We start from the raw sequence: 12,055 nt of genomic DNA on the forward strand, positions 1-12,055 counted from the left end.
CGACTTGCTCCTGATTATGATGCTTTGGATGTTGCCAACAAAATTGGGATCATCTAAACTGAGTCCAGCGGGCTAATTCTAAATGTAATAAATTTTTCTCACCATAAAAAAAAAAAAAAAAGAATCCTCCTAGTCTAGATCCTGGTGCAAGTCGGAGAAAAAGAGCTTCAGCGAGATTTTGAGTAAATCTAGTTAGGAGGCGGACATAAGTGATCATGTGGTGGAGTTAGGGCCCAAATCCTAACTGACGATGACTATCCTCTCTTGGGAAGTACGTCCGCTGTTCTGCCCTCTTGCTCCCAGCTTTGGAGAATCCTTGGCTCTGCTGAGTGTGGCAGTCCATGTGTTGCCTCGTGTCAGGGAACCTTTTCCCAGGCTGATTGTGTGCAATATTCCCAATCCTGTTTGCAGGCCCACGAAGCCTGTGGCCCTATGGAAATCGATTCCGCTCTGAACACGGTGCAGACCCTGAAGAACGAACTGCAGGACGCCAAGATGGCTGCCGTGGAGAGTCAGCTGAAGCCGCTTCCAGGGGAGACAGTAAGCTTGTCGAGTTGGCTGCGGGGTGGAGGCAGCCTTTAATTAAGATGATATTAGGGCATTTTTATAAACTAGGCTTAATGTGCCTGAATTTCATGCATGTTGAATGAAAATTCCTAGGAGATTCGTGTTTCTTGAGAAGTGCACTGACATTGAGATTACACCGAAGGATCCCTGGGGTGGCTCTCCCTGTGCTTTCCTGGGTTTTGTCTGGGAATGAACCAGGGTCCATTAATATTTATCCTCCTCCTTCATAAACACGACAAATAGTACGGTTTGCAGCTGATCTGCTGCAGAGAATTCAAGGTGCAGGTGGAGGACCCAGGTATGAACTAGGACTTCTGGCTTCTAGAATCAGCTATATCCTAACTACCTGTGGGCAAGTCTCTTCTCACATGTCTTGTGTCCATGTATATGTTTATTAATGGTCAGCCATGAAGTTACAAGCTCAGAACATTTTTAATAGTCATACTTTAAAAGATATCTCCTTAATGAAAAGGGATTGCCAATGACAAAGCATTTGAATACAGGCTTATAATTTCAGGTGAAATTATGACACAAGACATCAAATTTAATTTAAATTTTATCTCTTTAAATTTAATTGAAACCTCTTGGCGCATATGTCAGGATTTTTGTTGTTTTGACTAAATTTTACATGTCTAGTGGTAAGAAGCTGTGCTGCAATCCTGAAGGCATGCAGTTTGAATCCACCAGCTGCTTAGTGGGAGAAGGATGGGCGCTCTCCTCCCATGCAGTTAACTACCTCTGAAAACCCTCTGCAGGGTCAGCTATTGATCTCTTCTGACAGAACACAACTACCACCACCACCTCACTTTTAATCTCTTTCCCTGCATTTTTGACCATGCTAACAAAATACCAACACTTCTTGTTAGGTGCCATTGAACTGAGTACAACTCATAGAAACCCTCAGAACAACAGATTTGAATCCTGCCCTGTCCTGTTGATCCTCATTATCCCAGATACACCTGAGCCCATTGCTGCATTCATGGTGTCAGTCCGTCTCGCTGGGCATCTTCCTCTCTTTTGCTGACTTTCCACCTTTCTAAGCATGAAATCTCTTCCCAAAGAATAGCCTCTCTGAACAACATGTCTACAGTATGAGAGACAAAGCTTACATGTTTCATTATTAAGCACTGTACACACACACACTCACACACACACACACACAATCAACCTGGTTTATCCCAGCAGTAACCTATGAGCAAGCTGCATTCTCATTTTATAGTAGATGAAGTAGAGTGCAGAGGTTGACATTGGTTGTCCCACTGAGATCTATTAGTTAATGTCAAAGCCAACATTTGGATCCAGATCCACGGATTCCAAAACCTAGGCTTTTGATCTTTTGATCACCCTTAACTAATTCTGCTTTTTGACGGAAATGAAGAGTTTTATAATATAAAAGGACTTCAGGGGCATCTGCTCCACCATAGAACCATACCTGGGAGATAAGAAGTACTCAGAAGAAAAAAAAATTATTGTTTTTGAGTGAAGATTTATAAATCAGATAGTGTTTTCATACAATCATTCATAATTTATAGATATTTTGTTTTAAAACATTAACTCAGTCATTGCCTTTGAAGTAGAATCAACTCAGTACAGCTGACCTTCCACTGCATTTTCAGAAGCTGTTTTATCACGTGGGAAGAGATTGCTTATCTTTCTCTGAAGGAACAGCTCGTGGCTTTGAACCACCTGCCTATGTGTTAGCAGCACAGCTCCTTACCCACTAGACCACTAGAGCTCCCTTCGGCATTAATCATTGTATATTGTCTAATCAACCCCTTATTGTGCACTGCCCTTCCTTTCACCCAGAGTTTTCTTTTTACTGCCTTCTCCCTCTCTTCCCTAATAATCTAGGTACTCTAATTGTAAAGATGGAGAAACAAGGGCTCAAAGACATTAAGTTAACTGAGGTCACGCAGCTAGTGATAAAAGTCAAGACTGGCCCACTGGCTTTGGTTTGATTTTTCTTTGCAAACTTCTGCACTCCCCAGAGCCCAAGGGAAGCTGCGAAGCTGACAAGACATAAATTCTACTGTTCCCTAAAACAACTGGTCAGTTAGAATACAAGTAACAATGATAACAATTTTAAAAGTCTACTCCCCACCCCAAACACCAGTGTGTTTTAATATATTGTTGCCTATAATAAACCAAGCATTTTTTTATTCAAAGGTGCTACCTCTCTAGGAAAACAGGTCCCAAGGCTAAAAATGCCCACATCCTTGTGCACTGCTGCTGGGTGCCTAGGGCTTCTCACTCAAAGTGCCCTCATCTAGCAATCAGATAATCATCTGTACCCTAGGTCTTTACTCACTTTGTCCTCAGAACTATTTATTCCATTTACAAAGCAAGACGACATGCTGTTCATGGGAAACCAGCATTTTGCCCATTTTCATAATCTCATTTGCCAATCCAAGCCCCGACTTCCGCATTTCCTTTCAGTTGGAATCCCTCAACGTATAATGATCAAATTGAACAATGTTAATGGCCCCACATGCCAGGAAGGTGGTGCAGCTGGATGTCTGCCCACTTCCTGCCAAGATATAATTAATTCCCCGCTAAGGATTTGTTGCAGACTTTCTAAATTAGCTTCCAATGGCATAATACTAATAGCTACCATTTGTTGAGTACCTCCATTAATTCTCTGAAAACCTTCTGAGCGAGGTATTATGAGGTGCCCCGAAAACGGGGTTTGGAGAGCTTCAGTTACTTCCCCTCATCTCACATAGCTGGTAATTAAGAGGTGTGTGTAGGAAAGAGGGGTTGACCCAAGATGTGTCTGTTCCAAAGCTTGGGCTCATTCCCCCGTATCACCCTGCTATTTCTCAGTGTTTTGCATGTTTTATGTGGGAAATAGCTAAAGCCAAATTTTGATCTGCTTTACTTTTCTAGTATATTCTAAGACCTCACTGGATGTTACTTTCCTGCTCCGCTATTCTTACAGCTGGAAAAATGTGCTCAGGACCTGGGAAGCACCTCTAAAGCAGTGGGGTCCTCCATGGCGCAGCTGCTGACCTGTGCTGCCCAAGGCAATGAGCACTACACAGGTGAGCTCCTGGGCCTTTAGTACTGCCACGCAGCCAGGGAAGACCACGTAAGGGCGGGTGTCCGACGTGACAGTGACTTCATTGATATGATAATAAATGTGACTTCTTTTTTTGTTTGATTGTTTTTTAAGCAGCTCTGTATATTCCATTTCCTAAACAACATGCCTCTGAAAACTCTATGAACTTTGAGAAATGACAATAGTTATAGAAAGAGTTTTCAGGTCTTTCATTCATAGGGCTGCTATGAGTTGTGTTCGACTCGACAGAAATCACTACCAACAACAACATATATTTCCCCAGCGTTTTGTTTTAGACTTAATTAATACTAAGCATGTTGTTGTTGGGATGTGCTGTCAAGTTGGAACCATCTCATAGCTGACCATGCAATGGGGCTGGTGGATTTGAACCACAGGCCTTTCGGTTGGCAGTGCAGCTCCTTACCACTAGGCTACCAGAGTCCCTCTACTAAGCACACAGAGATGAAAACAATATTCCTTTGAGCCATTTTTTAATCACCTCTCTTAGTGAATAAACAAACAGCAGTGTAGACACCTGGGACTATCTGGCCCTCCTAAAACACTACTGTAAGATTAAAAGAATAAAAAGGAGCAAAGAGAGCAGGAGAGGTGGTAACAAGTAACATGTCAGTGACATTTTCCAGGATGGAGAGAGACAAATGAATGGTAATTGATGAAGGGCAACAAAGAAAGACATAAGGTTCTCCAGGTGTAGGTAAACCACCCCAAAGCGAAGGGATTTGTGCTGCAAAACCCTGGAAAAGATCAGCTGTTAGAGGCGTCAAGTACTTGGGAAGGCAGGCAATCTTTAAGCAAGAGTGCATCTGAGGAAAAGAGAGTGTAATTACCAACTGCAGGAATCTGCATAAGAAAGGAAATGTTATGATAACGGGAAGTAGGCATAGTAGGAAGTCTGTGAACAACCAAAATTGAAAAATCAAGCTGTTTCTGTATAAACAGATTGTTCAGAATCAAGAAATATTAGAAGAGAAAATCTAATTGAAATAAAAAGTGGTTTATATAGGGGGAGGAGAATGTTGAGGACATGCTGTGATGAGAAAATATTATTGTGATATAAAAGTATAAATGAGGCATTGATGTCCAATAACAACAAAAGAAATAAGTAGAAAAAAGCTTGAAGGCCTGAGAAGCACTAGAAGAGGAATCTGGCTGGATAAGTGGGTTGTGGGGTTTTGCTCTGGGTGTGATGGATTATTGGCTGCTGGGAAGTCTGTTCTGCCTCATGACAACTCCATGTGTGTAGAGTAGGACTGCCTCAGAGGGCTGGGGAGGCTGTCACCTTTCAGAAGCACATCACCAGACCTGTTTCTCAAGGTCTCTCAGATGGGTTCAGACTGCTAGACTTTCGGCTAGTAGATAAAGACTACTACCACTTCTACTGGGGTGAGGTGCTATCTCCTTGTGGTTTTGATTTACATCTCTCGCTCATTGCCAGTGATTTGGAACATTTCTTCATGTGTATGTTGGCCATCTGAATATGTTCCTCTGTGAAAAATCTTTCCATGTCTTTTACCCATTTTGTAATTGTGTAAAAATTTTTTTTAAAACCCACCAAAATTCAATTCTTGTACTTTCCCCTTAATATGCTGCATTTTATTAAAATATTTATAACTGGGAGGAAGAGAGAGACAGAGAGACTGAGATTACTACCATCTGTTTATATCACCGGGAAACATCCTGGGATGCTGATGTGAGCGTCTATTGAACTGGTTCCTAATCACAGAGGCCCTGTGTACAGCAGAACAGCACACTGGCCCTGCACCCTCCTGACAGTGGCTGCTCCTTTTGAGCCTCTTGTTGCAGCCATTGTTGTGTCAGTCCTTCTTGTTGAGGGTCTTCCTCTTTTTCCCCAGCTCTCTACTTGACCCTGCATGATGTCCTTTTCTAGTGACCGGCCCCTCCTAATAATACACTCAATGTATTCGAGACAAAAATCTTATCATCCTTGCTTCTAGGAAACATTTTGGCTGTATATATTCCAAGACAGACTTATTGGTACTTCTTTTTTAACTATCATAATATCATTAATATCACATGCTGACAAGATTCTGCTGAAGATTATCCAAAAACAGCTGGAACAGCACATCAATAGAGAACTACCTGAAGTGCAGGCTGGATTTAGAAGAGTCTGTGGCACTAGAGATAATTATAGCTAATGTCAGATGAGTCTTGGCTGAAAGCCCAGAGTCCCACAGGAATATCTATCTGTGTTTCATTGACTATGCAAAGGCATTTGACTGTGTAGGTCACAACAAAATGTGGCTGACTCTGAGAAGAATAGGAATTCCAGATCACTTGATTGTGCTTATACAGAGCTTATACTTGGGCCAAGAAGCAGTCATCAGAAAAGAGCAATGCAACACTGCATGGTTCAAAATTCGGAAGGGTGTACGCCAAGGATATGTTTTATCTCCATATCTTTTCAATCTATTTGTGGAACGATTATCCAGGAGGCTGGGCTCTAGGAGGAGAAATGTGGCATCAGGATTGGAGGTAGACTCATCAACAATCTGCGTTATGCAGGTGACACAACCCTGCTTGCTGAAACTGAGGAGGACCTGAAGTGCTTGCTGCAGAAGGTAAAGGACTGCAGCCTTCAATATTCATTGAAGCTCAACATTAAGAAAACAAAGATTCTCACCACTGGGCAGCATTGACATTCTAACCATTGGCAGCATCATGATGGATGGTGAAGAGATTGAGATTGTTAACAGCTTTAGTTTCCTTGGCTCCACAGTCAACACTGTTGGTACAAGCAGCCAGGAAATTAAAAGACAAATTGCTTTGGCAAAGTCTGCTGTCAGAGACCTCTCCAAAGTACTGAAGAGCAACAATGTCAGTCTGGAGGCTTAAGGTGCTCCTGATACAGACCATGGTCTTTGCAGTTACTTGCTATGCATTGGAAAGCTGGACAATGACTAGGCATGATAGAAGGAGAATTGATGCCTTTAAGCTGTGGTGCTGGAGAAAAGTATTAAATATACCATGGACTGCTAGGAGAACAAACAAGTTTGTCCTTGAGAGCATGAGACCAGGCTGCTCCTTGGAGGCAAGGATTCTGAGGCTTTGTCTGACATACTATGGACATGTTGCAAGGTGGGATCAGTCCTTAGAGAGGGATGTCATGCTTGGGAGAGTGGAGAGACAGTGCAAGAGAGGAAGACCCTTGATGAGATGGATTGATTCAGTGACTAGGATAGTGGGGGTAGGTGTGTCAGAGGCAATAAGATCAGCACAGCATAAGAAGGGTTTAGGGCTGTTGTATATCGGGTCACTATGAGTCGCAGGTGACTTTATGGCACATAACAACAACATCCATGGTATATTCAATATTCTGCCAATACCACAATTCAAAGGCATCACAACTTTAGTTTCCATTATTCAGTGCCCAACTTCCAAATGTATATGTGATGGTTAGAAACACCATGGCTTGGGTCAAGCCACTCAGTATGAGAATGTATATCTCTATCCTAATAGGGAATAAGGGAAAATTTCAGAACTTTCATAAGGCATTAATCCAGAACATAGTTAATACCTGATCGAGGTTTAGAAGATTGTTTAGAAGTCCTTAAACATTCTAAGGAAAGACAAAATATGAATAATTATCTAAAAGTATAGGAAGTTTGAAAGATTTAAGTTTCTAACATTTTCAGATATTTCTGAAATTTCCTTAGATTTTATGTGGTTCATGAAATGTATCTTTGTAGAAAGAAGACTGGTTTAGCAGTTGCTTCATCTGATGACTGGCTCATCCAGTATAGCAGGAGCTCTAGTTGATACGTGGAAAAGATGAAGCAGCATAATTTAGTTTGTGGGAACATTGGAAAGGTGGCTGTATAAGCAAGAATAACATGTGAAGTCCCAACCATGACAGAAAAAGTCCCAGCCATGACAGAAAAAGAGACTGGCTGCAGGAAGTGAGAAAGGTTCAGCTATAAGACTACCACTATACTACAATCTACAATACAACTGTAAGATTATACTGCAATGATACTACTAACAGCTTGCCTCTGGAAACTCTATGAACGTTGATAACTGTCGATAGTTGTAGAGAGGCTTCAGGACTTTTGTTCATAGGGTTGCTATGAGTTGTGCTTGACTCGAAGGCAATCGACAGCAACAACAACACCTATAACTACAAGACAGCTATAAAACAACTCTTATGAGAGTAAGAAAAAAATGACAGGAATAGTCAGATCCAAAAGGGCCTCTTATAACAGTTGAAAAAAAAAATTTCAAGCTATGGGCATTTGAAAATATTGAAGAGTTTCCCACTGTGGTGTGTAGTTCAGATTGCTATATATGTGTATATATTGTTCTCCCCTGTGTTTGCCGAATGGATTAGTGGGCAACCAAGTTGAAGGCAGTGAGAGCAGCAAGGGCTGGTGCCTTAATCCAGATAAAAGGTGATGGTGGCTGCGGTGGAGAGAAGGGAGGATTAATGAAATAGACAGGTGACAGTTGTTGATGACCAGTAAGAAACCGGCTAAATGTAGATAAAGATGATAAAAGGGAAACTTTTTAAGGCCTGATAACTGGACTAAGAGTTGTATTCATCACTGTGAGGGAGAGCATTGGGCCACTGGAAAGTGAATCCAAGCGTGGAGTTCAGAGGTGCCGAGTTCTGCTTCCACTGCTTTTGGTTTGATTGGCAGCAGGATAGCCAAACACAGGAGCACATTTGGCAGCTAGTCATTTGGCTTGGCTGGTGGTGTAAATTGAGAGATTAGTAGTCAAATGATAATGATTGAAACCATAGAGGTAAATAAGTATGCCTAGAGAGAGGAAGACACTGTATAAAATCTAATCCCAACTATTTAAGGAGACAGCTGAGCAATTGAATAGAAACCTTTGGAGAAATGACAACATCCAGCCATGGAGAGAGCAAGATCACCAGGAAAAAGGACTGTGTTTGGAGCCAACGCAGTTGCTGCCCTGAAAGTCATGTGAGGTGTAAATTTAAGAAACAGCCATTGGTTTTAGGAATCAGGAGGTTACTGCTCTCCTTTTTGAAGGTAATTTCAAGATAATTGAACAATGTAAAGTAGCTAAGAAAGAAAGCACAAATATAGACACCTTCTTCCAGGGTCTCAAGTCCCTTGTCTACAAACTAAGATGTAGGGACTATCCAGAAATTACTTGTTAGCTACCACTGGCCTGCATTCTGTTGCTAATGAGCTTTTTGTCTGGCTAGTGCAGTGTTCAGGATACACATCTGCCTGGCTGTGTACTGTTACAGAGTCAGAAAACTTCTTTTTTGGATTCTCTGAGCTGGATCAAAAATCTATGCCATTACCTGGGTTTTACTTTGAAAACTCACTGGTTTGACACACACTATTTTGACCCAGTACTGTTGTTTGCTTTTTTAATGGTTTGCTTACCAAGTTCGTATACATATGTTTTACATTATTCTTCATTCACATTATGTTTCATAGTCATTTTCATGCATTATGTTTTATAAAAGTGGAGAGGTGGTAACTCTTACACACTGTTGGTGGGATTGTAAAATGGTGTGACCCAATACTATTTTCACATACAGTCTACGTGAGTTCTGTTAAAGAACAATGGTTATAAGGAATTCTGTATTTCACATCATTCTAGTTTCTTTTTAAGACTCTGCCACAGAATAGAAGAGGCAGGTGGCAAGGAGAATCTGTATCTTCAAAGGATTGTGGTTATATTAAAAAGAAGTCTGCTTTAGTATTTCCCCACAGGTAGCTCCAGAACTGTGATGCACGCTTCACTTTGGGGATGGTTTCATTTGAAGGGTCACACCGCTGCGCTGTTTGACAGCATCATGGTAGATGGTGAAGAGACTGAGACTGTTAACAGCTTCAGTTTGCTGGGCTCCACAATCAAAACTCTTGGTAACAGCAGCCAAGAAATTAAAAGACGAATTGTTGTCAGCGACCTATCTGGAGCCCTGAAGAGCAACAGTGTCAGTCTGGAGACAGAGGTGCACATGATCCAGGCCATAGTCTTCGCGATAACTTGCTATGCATCAGGAAGCTAGACGATGACTAGGGATGATAGAAGGAGAATTGATGCCTTTGAGCTGTGGTGCTGGAGAAAAGTATTGAATATACCATGGACTGCTAGGAGAACAAACAGGTTCATTCTGGAGAGGGTGAAACCAGACTACTCCTTGGAGGCAAGGATTCTGAGGCTTTGTCTGACATACTTTGGACATGTTGCGAGTAGAGACGAGTCCTTAGAGAGGGATGTCATGCTCAGGAGGTTGGAGGGGCAACGCAAGAGAGGAAGACCCTCAATGAGATCAGTTGACTTAGTGACTGGGGTAATGAGTGTAGGTGAGTCGGTGACAATAAGAATGGCACAGGATAGAGCAGGGTTCAGAGCTGCTGTATATAGGGTCGCTTTGAATCACAAGTGACAGGAGAGCCCATAACAACAACATTTGCTAGGACAGGAGCTCCTGATCTGACAGTGATTACCAGTGAAGATGTGACAAATTCAGCTTAGCTGGTCACGGGCTTTCTGTTGGCCCCTAGGGGCCTTGTTCCATCTTTCTGAAGATGTGTATTTCTTTTTGATGTGCTCTCTCTAGGAGAGCCTGGCAATGCCTTGAGCTTTCCAGTGAGGCCGCAGCAGGAATTGTGTGACGAACAGCCTTAGGCATTTGGAGTTTAGCTCTGTGGTTTCTGTTTTTTTGGAACTTGTTTGCATTTTTAAAAGAATTCTCATTGAGTGATTTTTGCATCGACTCTCTTCTAATTTGCAAATTATAAATGTTTTATTTCCCAAATATAGGTCCAACTGAAATTGAAGTAGACTCAGGACACTCTGTGGAGTATAAGAAGAATGGTCTAGAAATCATAGCCTAGAGTCTTCTGTGATCACAGCTGGGGTCTCAGCTTTCCTAAAACTTGTGAGAAACTGAGACCCAGAGAGAGAGAACACGTAGGCTCCCCAGCGGGGTCAGAGCTGAGATGTTGTCTTAACCACATCTGGTGCTCTTTGAGTAGTAACAGCTCCATGCGAAAGCTTAAACATAAGATCAAGTCACCATCTGCTGTCCCTGTCGCTTTTCTTCATCTTAACTGTATTTATCCTTTTTGATTTCTCATCTAGATTCCGCTGCCATTTAAAAAAAAATAAATACATCAAACCAACGAACCCGGACTCTTTCAAATACTTTCATTCTGTAAGCTGCTCTCTCCAGTCGGAAGGGCCCTGTCCTAAATGGTGGATTGGCCGCTTTCTAATTGGCCTTCATTAGATTGTAGAGATAGGTCCCAGCTGTGTGACTTACTAAATATTTAGAAATTAGAGAGTCTGCAGCACTGCCGAGCTGTCTTGTTTTACGGATCAGGGGGCCTTTCACACACTTTTATTCTGTTATGGAGCTTCTTCCTCAGCAGCAAGAAGACCACCAACTGCAGCTGTGCGACCCCGCCAATGTAGCTGCTGGTGAGGGCCACGCAGAGAAGGCACCGAGGGGACCAGCTAAGGAAGCCTTCTAGTCAGTTAGTATTTCCAGGTTCATTGGGTGAGAGAGAGTGATTTGTGTATTTTTATGCAGATGTTCCAGCGCGTGTTCCAACGAGAAGTCCTTGTAGCTCTCTGTACCAAGGGCAACCTCAGGTCTGGCTCTGGCTCTGCTTCTTCCAGTGGGTTTTTGGGATGAAGTCTCTCAGTGTGAGGGAAGGACCTAGGAAATGGTTCAGTGTGATGAGCCCTGCGGTCAGCTGCGCTGTGGTTCTTTGATCGTTGGTTTTGTCATGCCTCCTGGCACGTCCAGGCTGTACCTCGTTCGTGAGTATACCAGGTACCTAATGCCATGTTGTAAGGCTTTCGCTGTTCAGCATGAGGTCATGCTATTAGTTTATAGGAAGTAACAAACAAATGACAAAGAGGACATCTAACTGGCCAATAGGCATATTAAAAGGTGCTCAATATCATTACTTATTTGGGGGATGCAAACTAAAACCTCAGTGAAATGCAACTGTACACCCATTTCTGCTAAAAATGTCTCATAATACTAAGTGACAACGAGGTCAGAGAACAAGTGGAGTTTTCACAAATTGCTGGTAGAGCATAAAATGGTCCAACTTTCCTGAAAAACTCTTTTACGCCTTTTCTTATAGATAAATACATATATTTACACTATGATCCAACAATTCAATTCCTACATTTATACCCAAGAGAATTTAGTCCATTTGTCCACCGAAATGCATACATACAAACTTTGGTAGATTCATCTATAACAGACTCAATCTGGAAATTTCCCAAATGTTCATAAAAAAAAAAAATGGAAAAATTATTTCTGACATTTTTATATAATGGAGTACTAAAAAGCAAGTCTCCTATCAGGAACCTCTTCAAAATGCTGAAGAGAAATTGTTAGTTGAAAGGCTAAGGTACAGGTGATTCCGACCATGATCTTCT

At 41.9% G+C, this 12,055-nt stretch overlaps 1 protein-coding gene across 1 annotated transcript in view; it reads left to right on the plus strand.

The window, feature by feature from the left end:
* The window catches only part of TLN2 (talin 2), a 282,673-nt gene that overhangs the window by 85,202 nt on the left and 185,416 nt on the right, over positions 1-12,055 (plus strand). The window contains exons 24-25 of the mRNA XM_006899628.1: positions 412-540; positions 3,506-3,608. Coding sequence (XP_006899690.1) covers positions 412-540; positions 3,506-3,608 — 232 coding nt within the window. The remainder of the gene's footprint in view (positions 1-411; positions 541-3,505; positions 3,609-12,055) is intronic.

The sequence above is a fragment of the Elephantulus edwardii genome, unplaced genomic scaffold (assembly GCF_000299155.1).
Source record: "Elephantulus edwardii isolate Elephantulus edwardi_28Jun2011 unplaced genomic scaffold, EleEdw1.0 scaffold00263, whole genome shotgun sequence".
NCBI lineage: Eukaryota > Metazoa > Chordata > Mammalia > Macroscelidea > Macroscelididae > Elephantulus > Elephantulus edwardii.